Source organism: Myxocyprinus asiaticus, chromosome 50 (assembly GCF_019703515.2).
Source record: "Myxocyprinus asiaticus isolate MX2 ecotype Aquarium Trade chromosome 50, UBuf_Myxa_2, whole genome shotgun sequence".
Taxonomy (NCBI): domain Eukaryota; kingdom Metazoa; phylum Chordata; class Actinopteri; order Cypriniformes; family Catostomidae; genus Myxocyprinus; species Myxocyprinus asiaticus.
The window spans coordinates 3,029,026-3,046,844 of record NC_059393.1 but is presented as its reverse complement, the minus strand read 5'-3'; the positions used below and the strand labels follow the sequence as shown (position 1 = coordinate 3,046,844).

Sequence of the window (17,819 nt, the reverse complement as noted above, 5' to 3'; positions counted from 1 at the left end):
TGTCGGGCATATTGTAACCGGGCTTTTTTGTGGCATTGGCGCAGTAAAGGCTTCTTTCTGGCAACTCGACCTTGCAGCTCATTTTTGTTCAAGTATCGTCGTATTGTGCTTCTAGAAACAACCACACCATCTTTTTCCAGAGCAGCCAGTATTTCTCCTGAGGTTATCTGTGGGTTTTTCTTTGTATCCCGAACAATTCTTCTGGCAGTTGTGGCTGAAATCTTTCTTGGTCTACCTGACCTTGGCTTGGTATCAAGAGATCCCTGAATTTTCCACTTCTTAATAAGTGATTGAACAGTACTGACTGGCATTTTCAAGGCTTTGGATATCTTTTTATATCCTTTTCCATCTTTATAAAGTTCTGTTACCTTGTTACGCAGGTCTTTTGAAAGTTCTTTTCTACTCCCCATGGCTCAGTATCTAGCCTGCTCAGTGCATCCATGTGAGAGCTAACAAACTCATTGACTATTTATACACAGACACTAATTGCAATTTAAAAAGCCACAGGTGTGGGAAATTAACCTTTAATTGCCATTTAAACCTGTGTGTGTCACCTTGTGTGTCTGTAACAAGGCCAAACATTCAAGGGTATGTAAACTTTTGATCAGGGCCATTTGGGTGATTTCTGTTATCATTATGATTTAAAAAGGAGCCAAACAACTATGTGATAATAAATGGCTTCATATGATCACTATCCTTAAATAAAAGACAGTTTTTTTTTTGCATGATCAATCATATTTTCAAAATCAATGCCAAAATTTCACAATTTCTCCCAGGGTATGCAAACTTTTGAGCACAACTGTATACAAATATGGAGTTTGTCATTGCCATCAATTAAACAGTAACCATTTGGCCCTTTATTGTAAATGCAGCTGTAATATTGAGCTAGTGAAATCATTTGTAGCCCATAGTTAAAATAATGCTACACAATAGTATAACAAAAATTTTTTTTTTTTTTTAAAAGATGCTCACTAAGTCCCCATAATTGAACACAGTGGTGCTGTTTTTTTGAATAAATAAATAAAGTAAAATAGCATTCTCCTGTGCCCACCTACAAAATAAGTTGACACTATCAGAATTCTTGGGGGGCCTGTGCACCAGTAATGAAACAAGTCTAGAAACACCCCTGCTAAAGAGTAAAGTAATTAGTAATGGGATTATTTTTTCCAATGACATAATCAGTGAAGTAATCTGATTACAATTGTAGCAAAGTAATGAGTAATTTCTAGTGGATTACTTCCCGAGTACCTTATCCAATACTGATTACATTGCAATAAAACACAATATATTGACTTCTAAAGCCAAATTTTGTCTATTCATTGTTTTTGTCTGGCATGTCTTGGAATTTTTTTCATTTGGGGGCTTTTTTCAACAAATTATGTGCTTGATTGCATTGATCGACACATTTAATTAAATAACCAGCATATCATGTAATTATTTCAATTAAACTTTTTAATTGATTGACAGCCCTACAACTTTGCTCAGTAAGATTCTGTTTAAACTTTTGCTTCGCCATGCAGTAGTTGACCTGAAAGAGAAAACTGCCCATAGAAGAAAACTTTGTTTATGCTAAAACAAGTTTATGCTAATACCCACTATTGCGCACCTTGAAGCAACAGTGAGAATGTAATATACTTGCATCGTGTTATGAATTGTTCTTTGACTTAATTCAGAATCGAAATCCAGAAATCTAGCTTGTGTAGCTAGATACATTTTCATTTACCGTTAACATACATGTGTGGAGTATGTCCTGTCTTGTCCAATAGCTACTTCTGGGAGTACTAAATGAGCTTTCATGTGTTCAATAAGGAGTGACTCACCCAGGTGTTCCCTGAGGCTTTCAGCGACGGCCACCTGTTGTCTGAGTGAGTCCAGTGATGCTCGGAGACTCGGGAGCTCTTCATTCAGCTCAGACCCTAAAACATCCCGGAGATCACGCAGTTCACGCTGCACACTGCTGATGTGCACTCTCTGCTCCTCCACAGACCTCTGACACACAAACACAGACCATACACCAAACAATAAGATGCGATAAGACACATTTACCAAAAACACCAATGGAGTCTCTTCATAGGGGCCGGTTGGGCCGGGCCACACCACCAGATGTGTTGCAAATTGCATTTTTTTGTGGCCAGTGTCTTAAAGAATTGAGTCCCCCCATATAATAGTGTGCCCCTAGGGTGGTTACTTGTAACGCCTGTTCAATAGAGTCCTTTTTTCTGTTGTAGTGTCCCAATACCTGTTGCAGTTGATAACGTAAAAACGATCTGTTAGCACAGTATTACCATATCCATTTACCATATAAAACTAAATTGAATGTATAGATACAAATATTTGAAGTACTAGTGCTGAATATGTTACCTTAGTAGGATAATCGAACTGTAGGACTGCATGATGGAATGTTAGTGTAGCAGACTATTCGTTAGCATTTTAGCATGCTAACTGGAAACATAAAGAGAAACATTTAAAGGGATAGTTCACCCTAAAATGAAAATTCTCTCATTATTTACTCATCCTCATGATATCCCAGGTGTTTATGACTTTCTTTCTTCACCAGAACATATTTGAAGAAAAATAGAAAAATTTCTTAGCTCAGTATGTCCTTAAAATGCAAGTGAATGGAGCTTTCTCTTTTGAAGCTCCAAAAATCATAGACAGTCAGCATAAACGTCATCCATATGACTCCAGTGGTTAAATTAATGTCTTCTAAAGTGACACGATCACTTTTGATATGAAAAAATATGAATATTTAAGTACTGTTTAACTATAAATCATCCCTTCAATTAGACTTCATGAGAGGGTGAAGATTACACGGTCTCTCGTATGACGTATTTGCGTTGCCATGATACAGATGTAATCTCACGTTCTCCACTCGGTTGAGACATCCAGGATGAGCACACAAATGCACCATTGTGAGTAAAGAAACAGAAAATAACAGATCTAAACCCAAACCAATGAAGCTTCTGTACAGCGTTCCTCCTCCTAAGTTGTAAACAGCACTGATCTTCCGGCTGTGACGCACATGCGTCAGCTCTCGCATGTTTCAAATGCCAATGCGATTATGTCACACGCACATACTGCTGCTGACTGGAACCATGATTTACAGTTAAAAAAAAGTATTTAAATATTTATCTTTTTTGCACCAAAAAACAACCGTGTCACTTTAGAAGACATTAATTTAACAGCTGGAATCCTATGGATGACGTTTATGCTGACTGTCTGTGATTTTTGGTGCTTCAAAAGTCTGATCACCATCTACTTGCATTTTAAGGATCTACTGAGCTTAGATATTTTAAATTTTTTCTTCAAATGTGTGAAGAAAGAAAGTCATACATGCCTGGGATATCTAAGGGTGAGTAAATAATGAGAGATTTTTCATTTTTGGATGAACTATGCTTTCATTGTATGGATGCAATGCATGGAGTCTGGACAAGCAAGATGCGGATCCAAGTGCAGCTTTAATAAAAGGCCAAATAAACACAAGAAACTAGAAACCACAAATACAGAACATTTCAACATAACAGCCTTAAAAGGACAAGAACTGACCAAGACACAGAGAACAAGAGGGCAATATTTACACAAAAACTTACAAGGTTAATAAGAATAGTAACAAGACTAGAGTTAGGGTAGAATTTCAAAATAAAAGACACACAATAGGAGAGAGTCAAATTCAGCGTCAACTGTCCAACATGTCGGTGATGTTGACGAAGGTTGTGGTGGACTTGGAGGATCTTGCGGTAATAAGTCGATCGATAACTTCCATGGAGACGAAATTCTCTGAGTTGGTTACAAGAATCGGGGACGTTGAGAAACAGATCAATTATCTGGAGTCATCGGAGAGGGAATTAGCTGCTAACCCACTAGCGACCAAAGTAGATTTGGAACGTGTTTGGGAAACGTTGGAAGACCTTGAGAGCTGGCTCGGAGATCCGTGGAAGGAGACATGCCCTGATCAATTCTGGCAAAATTTCTGAGATTATCCGATAAAGATCTCGTGTTACGCGAGGTGAGGAGTAAAGGAAGGCTTTCTTGGAAGAACCCCAACATTTTCTAGTTCCCAGACATTGCGAATTCAACAAGAGCAAAACGTGGTAGATTCAAGGAATGCAAGAAACTCTTACATCAACGGAAGTTCACTTTTGCACTGATGTTTCCTGCTAAATTTAGAATGGATACTAAGGATGGCCATAAAATATTTACATGCCCACAGCAAGCATTGTCCTTTATAGAGACAATCGGGTGAGTAAGCCATTTGGTGATTTTCATGTTGCTCCCAAGTGAGCTTGACTCACTGAACATACACTTGACTGTCTGAGGAAGCTGGGTGCCTTTTTTTTTTTTTTTTTTGTGTTGGTTCCGCCTAGTGGCTGGAGTTTGTTTTGTGGAATAACACACCTTCAAGAAACTCTTACATCAATGGAAGGTCGCTTTTGCACTGGTGTACCCAGCCAAATTGAGAATAGATCCTAAGGATGGCCACAAAATATTTACATGCCCACAACAAGCGATGTCTTTCATAAAATCAATGGACTGAGGAAATCATGGTGTGTTTCTCACGTTGCTCCCAAGTGAGCTTGTCTCACTGAACATACGCTTGACCGTCCAAGGAAATGGGGTACCTGTTTAGTTTTTTTTTGTGCTGGTTCTGCCTAGCCGCTGGAGTTTGTTTTGTGGAATAACACTCCTTCGGGACAGTTGTGGATGAATCTGCATGTGCCTTGTGTTTATGCTTCCTATTGGCTGGAGTTTGTTTTGTGGAGTATTTTTTGCAGGACATTGGAAGGATTAGGTCATCTGCTGCACTCATAAACAGCAGGCTCACTGAACATTCGTTTGACTGTCCGAGGAAACTGAACAGATTTTCTTCTGTTATGTCATTCTGTCTCAGAAAATTTGTATAGAAACACCGGACTTGAGCAAGCCGGTGGCAGAGTTGTCACGGGGGCTCTCGTAGGTGTACATGGACTGTTTGAGTTTAGAGGGATGGACACCGGGCGCTGTCGTGCGCAGGGTTAATGCGCACGTTTTTCTTTTTTCTGTTTGGTTCAGGGGGAAGTTCAGAGTTTGACTGTTGCACTAATGTTGGAATGTGGTCTTTATAATTTTTTTTTTGACACACAATCTATTTTTTCTCATATGTCAAATGTTAATATGAGTGGATTATCTCTCTCCATGTGGAATGTGAATGGGTTGGGGCACCCCATAAAAAGAAGGACGATTATTTATTTTCTTAAAACGTAAGAAATATGATATAGTGTTTCTTCAAGAAACGCATCTTTCCCCGCAGGAAGCTGAAAAATTTGGGAAGATATGGGGTGGACATGCTTTCTTTAGTGCTGGCTCAAGTAAGAGCAGGGGGGTCATTACATTGATAAGTAAACATCTACAATTCAAATATCTCAAACAGATTAAAGATAAATTAGGAAGAGTCATTATTGTTTTAGCAGAAATTCAGGGGCAAAGGTTGATTTTGGCTAATATTTACGCACCTAACACTGATGATCATGGCTTTTTTATAGATCTTGAAGGGATGTTGCAAGCCGTTGGCACCACTCATGATATAATATTGGGAGGAGACTTTAATCTTTTGATGGACTCAGTCCTTGATCATAGTGAAGCAAAAGCGTGTAAGCCCCCTAGAGCAACAGTGACGCTTCACAGGATTTGTAAAAAATCTTGGTCTTACAGATATTTGGAGACTTTTAAACCCATCTGGTAAGGACTATAAATTTTTTTCATCAGTCCATAAGATTTATTCTAGAATAGATTTTTGTTTTGATATCTAAGTCCTTCATTTCACCTGTTGTTGATTTTTCAATTGGAAACAACTTAGTCTCAGATCACGCCTGGTGAGTTTAGAGGTGTTGCCTCATATGGAGAAAACAAAATCATATAGTTGGTACTTTAATGTATCCCTTTTGTAAAATCCTGATTTCCAACAAATGTTAAAGGCTGAAATCAATGTTTATATGGAGACCAACTGGTCCTCAGTATCCACTGTGGGCGTGGCTTGGGAGGCACTTAAGGCAATTCTTAGGGGTCGGATCATACAGTATGCCTCATTCATCAAAAAATCCAAAGCACGAGAACTCGTGGAGTTGGAAGGGAAAATTAAAAGTGCAGAGGCAGAGTTGAAGTGTCGAATGTCGTCTGATGGCCTCAGAGAATTGACTCGATTGAAATACAGATATAATACTATTTTGTCATGGAAGTTGGAGTTTTGGTAATTCAGGGCAAGACAGTCATACTTTGAGTCGGGGGACAAAGCAGGGAAGCTTTTGGCTAGATATATAAAGCAGAGAGAGTCTTTTTCTACCATTCCCTCAGTGAAATCTGCTGGTGGTGAAATATTTACCTCGGCCATTGATATTAATAATGCTTTTAAAGAATTCTATCTTGATCTCTATAGTTCCATGTCTTCATCTACTGATGAAGATATTAGAAACTTTGTGGGACCATCAGAACTCCCTAAACTGATGACTGAGCAAACAAATTACCTTGGAGGAGCTTGGCAATGTAATTAAGGCCTTGCCTACAGGCAAGGCTCCGGGGCCAGATGGCTTTGCCGCTGAGTTTTTTAGATCTTATGCTACAGAAGTGGCTCCACTTTTGTTAGAAGTTTATACAGAATCATTAAAGAATGGAAAGCTTCCTCCAACCATGACACAAGCCCAGATCAGTCTGATCCTTAAAAAAGACAAAGATCCAAGCAAGTGTAAGAGTTGTCGTCCAATTTCCCTGATCCAGCTAGATATTAAAATATTGTCAAAAATTTTGGCTAACCGATTAAGTTATGACATCTCTTATACATATAGATCAGGTGGGGTTTATTTGGGGCCATAGCTCTTCTGATAACATTAGGTGTTTCATCAATATCATGTGGTCAGTGACGAATGATCAGAATCCGGTCGCGGTCATCTCACTTGACGCCGAAAAGGCATTTGATATGGTAGAATGGGATTATCTTTTTAAGATTTTGGAAATATACGGGTTCGGGAATACTTTTATTGGATGGATTAAGTTACTTTATAGACACCCGGTAGCAGCGGTACAAACAAATGGATTAATTTCAGATTATTTTACTCTGGATAGGGTATCCATCCAGATATCTTTCCCCATTATTGTTTTGTCTTGCCCTGGAACCATTAGCAGCCGCAATAAGAAGGGAAGATGATTTTCCAGGGGTAGTGGCGGGAGGTATGGCACATAAGCTTTTGCTTTACGCAGATTATATTTTATTATTTGTCTCCGACCCCACTAGATCTATGCCTTGCCTCCATAGAATTATTAATTCCTTTTCTAAGTTCACGGGATACAGAGTCAATTGGTCTAAATCCGAAGCTTTGGCTCTGACAGCGTACTGCCAAGTAAAGGCTTTCCAGCTGGGTGCCTTCCAGTGACCCAAACAGGGCATTAAGTATTTGGGCATTTTATTCCCATCAAATTTGTGTGATTTAGTTAGAGTTCATTTTGACCCCTTAATAAAAAGGTTTCTGAGTGATGTGGGCAGGTGGGCTTCATTACATTTATCAATGATTGGGAAGGTTAATGTTATTAAAATGAATTGTATTCCAAAATTCAACTACCTGCTACAGTCTCTCCCTGTTGATGTCCCCCTCTTTTATTTTAAGCAATTTGTTAGCATAGCGAAGTCCTTCATTTTGAATGGTAAGCGTCCTAGATTGCATTTTAATAAGTTACATAGGCTGATTGACAAAGGTGGGCTAGGTGTACACAAGATTTTGTTTTATTATTATGCATTCAGTCTCAGACTTTTGGCTCATTGGTCGCTTCCACCTGAGAGAGCCCCTCCCTGGTTTTGTATTGAACAGGAAGTTCTTGCCCCTATTTTGCCATTGCAAAGTCTTTCTATTATACTAACCGGAGAAGTTAAGTCACACCCCGTTATCTCGCATTTGCACTCGGTATGGACAAAAGTGTCCAGAATGTTTAATTCGGACATTTATTTAAATGTTGCCTCAAGCATATGGCTGAACTCTCAATTATGTATTAATAAGTCCCCTTTCTGCTGGTCAGAGTGGATTGTGAGGGGGTTACTACACTCGGTGACCTGTATGAGAGTGGTGTTGACATCTTTTGAGAATTTGGTTCAACATTTTGGGATTCCCAGATCTCAGTTTTATAGGTATTTACAGCTGCACCACCTGCTCTGTATTGTTTTTGGGAGTAGCACACACCCCCCTAAAGCGGAAAAGGTCATGAGGCATCAGTGTATTACTCCCTGCTAATTCAGAGTCTGGGGGACGGCGCTTCAACTTCTCTCAAGAGATTATGGGAGAAATATTAAAATTTGGTACTGGAGGAGGGGGTGTGGGCTAGGATTCTAAATAACATCAAGTCTGCATCTAGAGATGCAAGGGTGCACCTTTTGCAATTCAAGATTTTACATAGATTCTATTGGACCCCCTCTAGATTGTATAGGCTTGGTCTTAAAGACACATCCTTTCTGCTGGTGATGCCAATCAGAAGTTGGAGACACAGCCTGTCTTTTGGGGGGTGTTAAGATCCAAGAATTTTGGTTAAAGGTTCAGAGTTGTTTGTGTGACGTTTTGGACACTCAAATTTTTACTTTGCCCCAGACTTTGTATTTTGGGCGATGGGGTGGTCATAAATTTGGGGGATAAACATGTAAATAATTGGGTTCTGACCAGTATCATGATTGGCAGACAAATTATTTTAAGGGGTTGGAAGTCGGATGGAGTGCCATCATTTCCGGAGTGGTGTGCAGAGATGGGGAGGGTGACAGCTTTCGAGGAGGTGGCAAATAGAAGGTTGGGGTTTGGGGACTTGTTTGTCAGGAAATGGGGTAATTATTTAGTGTTTTTGGGGGACTCTCGGGGAGGGGATGGGGAGAGAGAAGTTTAGTTTTATTATGTATTTTGTGTACATTTGAATTAGTGAAACATTTTAATTACAAAAAAAGACACAATAAATCTAGCACCCTCTATTGGATGCCAGGGAATGTCCCATATATCAGTGGTTCTCAACCTTTTTGACTCCAAGGGCCCCCCCGTGCAAGACAATATTTGAAGACACCCTTGCCCTAAACTAGATGTGTCTGATTAAATGAATTAATCATGGATAATTTTTTATTCTAGAAGTTTCAGAAAGAGTCTGTTTATTATTTGTAGGCATAGATCTTAAAGTATTTTTTAGCATTTTATTTAAGTTTAATTATTTTAATATTTCTTATTTTAAATTAATTTTAAGTCAACTTGAGGCTCCCTTGGAAGTGTGCTGAGGCCCCCTAGTGGGTCCTGGCCCCCTGGTTGAGAATCACTGCCATATATGACAATGGAAATGAGCACTGTCAACATTCTTTAAAGCAATCTCCTTTTGTGTTCTGTACTTTTTTAGTAATGACAGGGGCTAAATTCACCTGTAAGGTGGTAAGTGTGCTGTCACACAAGGTGACGTCTCTGTCCAAACTGTTGACCAAAAGACTCTTGTCCTTCAGCGCCCCCTGCTGGATCAGCATGTCCTGCTGCAACTGCTCCACCTACAAAACAAACCAGTTTAAATTACACAAAATGCTTTTTCATTGATATAATTTAATTTCAATGATATAGTGTCACTGATTTAAACAGCTTTATACCTGTTTCTCAAGTTTGGAGTTACTTTCCAGAACAAGCCTTACGTGGGAACTGAACTCTGTGTTTTCATGAACTAGAACCTTCCATCGTTTGTCCTGGAGAAGGAGTTCAAAGAGTAAAATCTCCAAAACGTGCACATTTACTTAATTTACTTAATTTTAACATCAAGCTTGTAAAACTTCTTACTCTGACAGTGCAGCCATAGTTTTTATAAATGCAGTCTGTCTCCACTTCAGAACACTCGTCAGCATGCACCTGCAGCTGCAGGGGAACAGCATGCATGCAATGAGCACATGACAGTATCTTAAGCCTGATCATCAGCTTTTAATGCATAAACATTATTGTAATAGGGTATGAAATAATCAAAGAAGGAAAGCAGGGGTGTAGGAATCATCTGAAACCTTCAGTTTGGCTCATGAATATTAATTAGATAATAATTAGGTATTAATTAGGTGATAATATATATTTTGTTTTACTGATCTATATACCAAGGTTTCTTCTGGTAACCATCACTCTGCAAAAAGTCTTGCAAGATTTACACGCAACAGTTATTCACCGTTTTTTGGAGTAAAGGTCTGCCGGGTTTCGGTCCGGATTTGGTATGACTTTGCGTTCGGGTCAGGTTTGGATTTGTAATTAGTTTAAATATAAATGGGACAGAACACCCATATTTTTTAGACAGCGTGTTAAGTTAAAAAGAACTTCAATTCTTCAACTTCAAATGCTGCATCTAGTTTTATTTAGTGCAGGTGTTACAGAGATTTTAATATTTGAATAAGTTTTGAAGATGTAACTGCTACACATGATTCCAGATTGTTCTGCACCCAGCAAAATTTTAGCGCCTGATAAACCATAACCAATGTTTTTTTCCACCTCCTTCTCTGGTGCGCTGAGGGGCTGCCGTGCCTTATAAAAATTATCTCATTATTTACTCACCCTCTTGATATCCCAGGTGTGTATGACTTTCTTTTTTCACCAGAACAATATAAAAATGTCCTAGCTCACTAGGTCCTTAAAACGCAAGTGAATACTGATTTCTTTTTTGAAGCTCCAAAAATCACAGTCAGTATAAAGTTCATCCATATGACACCTGCTGTTAATGTTTTCTAAAGCAACACGATCGCTTTTGTTGTGAAAAGAATAAATAATTAATAATTTTTTTAACTCTAAATCATGTTTACGGTCAGCAGCAGTACGCACGTGCGACATAATCACATTGACATTTGAAACACGCGAGAACTGATGCACGTGCGTCACAGCCAGGAAAGCAGCACTGTTTCCAATTGAGGAGGAGGAACGTTGTGCAGTAGCTTGGTTGGTTTTAGTTTAGATCTGTATTTATCTGTTTCTTTACTCACAATAGTGCGTTTGTGTGCTTATCCTGGATGTCTCAACTGATTGGAGAATGTGAGATTACCTCGGTATCCATGGCAACACAAATACATCACACGAGAGACTGCTTGGACTCCACCCTCTCCTGAAGCATTGGATTATAGTTAAAAAGTGTTTAAATATTTCTCTTTTCACACCAAAAGCAATCGTATTGCTTTAGAAGACACATTTAACCGCTGGAGTCGTATCGATGATGTTTATGCTGACTGTCTGTGATTTTTGGACCTTCAAAAGAGAAATCACCATTAACTTGCATTTTAAGGGCCTACTGAGCTAAGATATTTTTCTATTTTTCTTCAAATGTGTTCTGGTGAAGAGTCATACAAAGTTATACACACCTGGGATATCATGAGGGTGTATGGAGGTAAATTCATGACTAAAGTCTTTGAAGCATAAGAGCATGTTGAATTGCTCTAATCGAAGAAATAAATACATTGTATTATCAGTGCTTGCATTTAAATGTGTTGAATTTACAGAGCTTGCATCTTAGGAGGCTGAAATTTAACATGGTTGTATTTTTAAGCATTGAATATTTCATTTGGAAACATTTCACAACGAATTTCATTATTAAAAATTCAACAATAAATATTCACTTTCCAAAGTTCATTTCCAAAATATTCAGTTTATTTGAAAATACCATCTAGAGGGGGGGGCCTGTGTAGCTCAGCAAGTAAAGATGCTGACTACCACACCTGGAGTAGCAAGTTCAAATCCAGGGCGTGTTGAGTGACTCCAGTCAGGCTTCCTAAGCAACCAATTTGCCCGGTTGCTAGGGTGGGTAGGGTCATGTTGGGTTAACCTCCTTGTGGTCACTATAATGTGGTTCGCTCTTGGTGGGGCGCGTTGTGATTTGTGTGTTGATGCCGCAGAGAATAGCATGAAGCCTCCACGTGCACTAGGTCTCCACGGTAACATGCTCAACAAGCCACGTGATAAAATGCATGGATTGATGGTCTCAGACACGGAGGCAACTGAGATTCATCCTCCACCACCCGGATTGAGGTGAGTCACTACGCCACCACGAGCACTTGGAGCGAATTGGGAATTGGGCATGCTAAACTGGGGAGAAAAGAGGAGGAAAAAAAAAAGAAAAAAGAAAATACAATCTAGATTTTTCGACAGGCAAAATTTAGCCCATTCTATTTGGCTTAACAAAATTCGCTTCTACAAATTCAGTTGGAAATTCAAACTTCCACATCCGGGAACTGCAGGAAAAGCTGCAGAGTACCGATGCACAATCTCCATCTGATGCTATTCATTCTCACCAGTAGGTGGTGCAATGCAATCGGGTGTTGACTGCTGAAGACCAACGCTACAGGTAGAGAGAACAGCTGTGTACAGTTTTGATAGATTGTTTTTCAATTTGAAAAGAAATGAGCAGAAACAAGAAAACGAGAAAATTAAATAAAATAATATATTACAATAAAAATAATAAATGAATGAAAAATTAATTAGACCTAAATCAATAAACAATAGGCCTACATTTGTGCATGAGTTGGTACAAAGTGGCGCATGATATAGTATTAAATTCAAAAGGAATGATGTCGATGTTATACTGTCTAATATCTACGGGGAAATTGTCTATCTTGGCGCGTCTTACCACATTCCTTTTCTTTACAAACTCTCATCTATGCACACATTGTTATGCACTGATGATCAGTTTGGGTGCAAAGCTCAGATCTCTGCTTAATACGTTTGTACATTTACCCTATGTAAGTGCTTCCACCGCCCTATTGTGCACATGAAATAGGCCTGCCAACACGTTAACCTCTTTATATTTTTAATGCAGTCTTCACAGACCCAAGAAGCTTGCACCCCGATGGTTGACCCACAGATGAAAACGCACATTTGATGAACAAAGCAGTGATTGTGTAAAAATAGTAGAGCATAGCCTTCAGTACAAATATAATTACAAAACGAAGTATTTATGTAGTTAATTAGTTTGATTATTTAAGAAAATAACTTTGAACATTTCTCAGCGAGGTAAATTACAAGAATTTATAAAGTTATACACAAATCTATGAATGAGCGACACTATAAGGTCAGATTTCAGCACTTCACAATGGACAGCAAAAAAGCACTTAAAAGTGCCTCCCCCGCCCACCATTTGGCAAATCGGACCACTCTTCCATTCTGCTTCTGCCCACTTACAGGCAGAAACTGAAACAGGAAGCACCCACCCTCAGAACGATCCAGTGCTGGTCGGACCAATCAGACTCTACACTACAAGACTGTTTTGATCACGTGGACTGGGAGATGTTCCGGTCCGCCTCTGATGACGACATCGAGCTTTACGCTGATAGCATAACGTGTTTCATCAGAAAGTGCGTAGAGGACATCGTTCCAACCAGAACAATACGGATCTAAACTAATGGCAAAAATAGGGAAACAGGAAGTGTCTCCTATCTTCTATGTGCATTTAGATCAAAATTGAGTTGTATGTTTTTTCTTGGGGGCTAATCACATGGATGTGGCTATTGTGGGTTATGGTCATAGTGCCACCAACTGGCAGAAGGAAGTGTGGCACTTACAACAGACTTTGAAATAATCCTCTTACATTTACCTAAATCGCTTCAAAATTGTTTAGACACTGCTGATGGAAAATTTTGAAGGGATACTTGATAGCTTTAATAGTGTTGTCATGGCAACGGATTCAGTGCAGTGGGGGCTCTGTAGCCCCACCTAGAAGATGGGTATGTTTGGTGGGCTCTGTAGCACATCCCTTTTGAGCTACAGTCACCAAACTTTGTAAACATATAGATCTCATCAAGCTGGACAACTATCATGCTAACAGTCATAAGCTCCACCCAACAGGAAGTCGGCCATTTGGATTGTTTGAAAAATGCATGCTCTGGAATTTGAAATACTCCTCATAGGGATTTCATGTTACAGGTACCAATTGTGGTCAACATCATGCCAAGACATTGACGATGCTAAATTACGAACAGATTTTTGATATACCGAATGATGTTGCCATGGCGAGGCGAGAAAGTAAAGTAAAAAATAGGAAAAAGGAAGTGTCTCATCTTCTGCGTGCATTGTGTGATTTACATCAAAATTGAGCCAAATGTTTGGCCTTGCAGGCTGATCACATTGATGTGGCTATTGTGGGTCACGGGGAAGTGTGGCACTTTTAACTGACTTTGAAATATCACTCTTATGTTTACCAGAATTGCTTACAATTGTTTTGAATAATGTCAAGACAGTGCAGATTTAAAAGTCTGAAGGGATTCTTGATATTTTAAATAGTGTTGCCATAGCAATGCATTAAATGTCATTCCTTTTTATGTATATTCACATGTTTTTGAGGTACTTGGCATGCTTGAATTTTCATGATATTTTGCACACACATCAGAGTTGTCGGCCATTAGGCCTGGTCAAAAGTTAACACATGGGCATGGCTGGAGAGCTCTGCAGTGCCACCTTTTGACAAAAGTGGTGGGGTCAGTTTCTTCTATGGTCACCAAACTTGCTACATATATTGTTTTCATCAAGCCGGACAACTTTCAAAATTACACTCATTAGCTCCACCCAACAGGAAGTAGGCTATTTTGGATTGAATGTGCATTTTTCTTTTAATTGCAGGCCCTGAACTTTTGAATACTCTTCCTAGGGGATTCATGTGAGTAACACCAAACTTAGGCAATATTATGCCAAGACATTGAAGATGCTAAAATGTGAATAAATATTTTGAACGGTGTTGCCATGGCGATGCAATAAATTAAGGGCAAAAATGTGAAACAGTAAGTTCCTTATAACTTCTGTGTGCACTGTATGATCTTGATGAAAATTCAGCTGTATGTTTTGTACTGGGGGCTGATCACACTTCTGTGGCTATTATGGGTCATGGTCATGGCGCCACCAACTGGCAGCAGGAAGTAAGGCAATTTTAACAGACTTTGAAATAGCCCTCGTGTTTACGTGAATTGCTTAAAAATTATTTAGAATAATGTCAAGACACTGCTGATGTAAAATTGTAAAGGTATATTTGATATCTTAAATACTGTTGCCATGGCAGTTAATTGTGCAAGGGAAAGCAGTTTTTAAAGTGAAATAAAAAAAGCTATTGAAGTTTAAGTTTATTGTAATGAAATATAAATAAAAAATAATAAAAATATAAACTGAAATGTGAAAATACTAGAAAATCAAAGCCATATGTTTAACCCAGTTCTGAGTGGCAATTAACTTGCTCAAACGCAGTACCAGAAATGTCCAATAGAAGATCCATTGTTTAATGATTCCCAAAATCCACATCTCAGTCCCTCCAGGATTTTGTGGGTCGTGTCTAGAAGGGATCCCTCTTTCGTACATTATGTTCAGTCTGGTTTGTGTAACTACGTTCATCAGATAATTATGTTTATCAAAAGAACAACATATAAAGTTAAAGACCCGTTTAAGATGACTAGCAAAATAACAAAGGTATGCTCATGAACTGCCTTTTATTTTAAACAACATAAGCATTAATTATACAGTATTAAGGAGATAGCAACATATGTGCCGCAGTGATGTACTTGAGGAATCAAGAATGGGCGGTGAGTGCTCCTCGTTGCTGCGAGTTCTGCTGTTTGCGCTCTTTTCCAATCAAATCCCACAGAAAAATGTAAAAAAACGTGTCCCCACTCAAGATATCCATCCACTGAGGTGCGGATGCAATCTTTGTTAATTAAAATATATAGTTTCATATGGGCGGATTAGAACCTTTAATCTCTTATGAAATGAGCAAATTAATTATCACTAGACCACCCAGTCAGACTCCTTTTACTGGAGCTGATTGATGTACTTTTCCACTGACTTACAATATCTCATGGCCGACAATAGCAGGCGTGGACTGGCCATTGGGAGAACCGGGACTTTTCCCGGTGGGCTGGACGCGAAATGGGGCCGCATGTGCCGCCGTGTTATGCAGAACGCGCCACAAAACTGTGCCGCAATATGCGGAAGGGGGCAGCGATATGCAGAAAAGGACAGCCCCCCCCCCCCCCAGTTTCTATGTAAAATCCCAGCCGAATTTTCTTCCCAATCCACCCCCGTGACAATAGCACACATAGAGATGAAGTTAACAAATTTATTATGTTAAATATTTATTTTAGAGCTTGAATTGATCATCAAGAATTACTTTTTATCAAAGCAGACCATTTAAAATAATATTTTACTAGTGCTCATCGTTGCTGTGCAACTTCAAACACGGTGTTTCATGAGCATGACGTTATTTTGCTAGCCATCTTAAACTGATCTTTAACTTTATATGTTGTTCTTTTGATAAACACAGTTAACTGATGAACACAGTAACACACACTTAGACTATACATAACAGACTGCACATGTGCGAGAAGTTGATGAGAGGGATTCCTTCTAGGCATGACAGATTTTACGATCTTGCAAATTCAACCAATCTCCGCATTATTTGTGGTAGCTTGCCATTTTTAATAATTCCTGCAAATTTTCCGCAAAAAATGCAAATCTGAGGGAATCCCATCACTTTCCTTCATGTTTGACAGCGGCAAAACAAATGCTTGAAAAGCCTGAAGCAGTTGCCACATATCCAAATGCACAGCAGCTATTATATCATCTCCATAGTAACAGTGTAAGCGCCTCCTCCATGTTGTGCATTCACTATCAAAATCCTTTTAAACTTTCACGGGACCGCAGACAGCACACATACATCACAGCTAGCATTTAATCTTCACCCTGCATGCTGCGAATGAGACACAAAACCCTGCGTTTATACAAAGAATCCCTATCATTCACTTAAAACCCCCATCAGTTGTGCAATAAAATGTGATTAGAATTTGAAGTGCTATTAATACAGTAGGCTATGAATCTGAAAATGGCAATATATGCTGAACACTTGTATGTTGAAAGTAAATGTTTTTACTGATATAAAAAGGTCACTTATATAGATATATGCAATGTACTGTACAGGTGCATCTCAATAAATTAGAATGTCATGGAAAAGTTCATTTATTTCAGTAATTCAACTCAAATTGTGAAACTCGTGTATTAAATAAATTCAATGCACACAGACTGAAGTAGTTTAAGTCTTTGGTTCTTTTAATTGTGATGATTTTGGCTCACATTTAACAAAAACCCACCAATTTACTATCTCAAAAAATTAGAATATGGTGACATGCCAATCAGCTAATCAACTCAAAACACCTGCAAAGGTTTCCTGAGCCTTCAAAATGGTCTCTCAGTTTGGTTCACTAGGCTACACAATCATGGGGAAGACTGCTGATCTGACAGTTGTCCAGAAGACAATCATTGACACCCTTCACAAGGAGGGTAAGCCACAAACATTCATTGCCAAAGAAGCTGGCTGTTCACAGAGTGCTGTATCCAAGCATGTTAACAGAAAGTTGAGTGGAAGGAAAAAGTGTGGAAGAAAAAGATGCACAACCAACCGAGAGAACCGCAGCCTTATGAGGATTGTCAAGCAAAATCGATTCAAGAATTTGGGTGAACTTCACAAGGAATGGACTGAGGCTGGGGTCAAGGCATCAAGAGCCACCACACACAGACATGTCAAAGAATTTGGCTACAGTTGTCGTATTCCTCTTGTTAAGCCACTCCTGAACCACAGACAACGTCAGAAGCGTCTTACCTGGGCTAAGGAGAAGAAGAACTGGACTGTTGCCCAGTGGTCCAAAGTCCTCTTTTCAGATGAGAGCAAGTTTTGTATTTCATTTGGAAACCAAGGTCCTAGAGTCTGGAGGAAGGGTGGAGAAGCTCATAGCCCAAGTTGCTTGAAGTCCAGTGTTAAGTTTCCACAGTCTGTGATGATTTGGGGTGCAATGTCATCTGCTGGTGTTGGTC

General features: G+C 39.1%; 1 protein-coding gene across 10 annotated transcripts in view; it reads right to left on the bottom strand.

The window, feature by feature from the left end:
• Positions 1-17,819, bottom strand: part of LOC127438701 (TNF receptor-associated factor 5-like) — a 50,787-nt gene that overhangs the window by 5,386 nt on the left and 27,582 nt on the right. For 9 of the 10 annotated variants that reach the window (XM_051694487.1, XM_051694488.1, XM_051694489.1 and 6 more), the window contains 4 exons: positions 9,801-9,875; positions 9,617-9,709; positions 9,401-9,520; positions 1,821-1,989 (listed from right to left, as the gene is read on the bottom strand). In XM_051694487.1, the coding sequence (XP_051550447.1) occupies positions 1,821-1,989; positions 9,401-9,520; positions 9,617-9,709; positions 9,801-9,875 (457 nt within the window). The remainder of the gene's footprint in view (positions 1-1,820; positions 1,990-9,400; positions 9,521-9,616; positions 9,710-9,800; positions 9,876-17,819) is intronic. The other variant, XM_051694495.1, reaches the window with a different exon arrangement.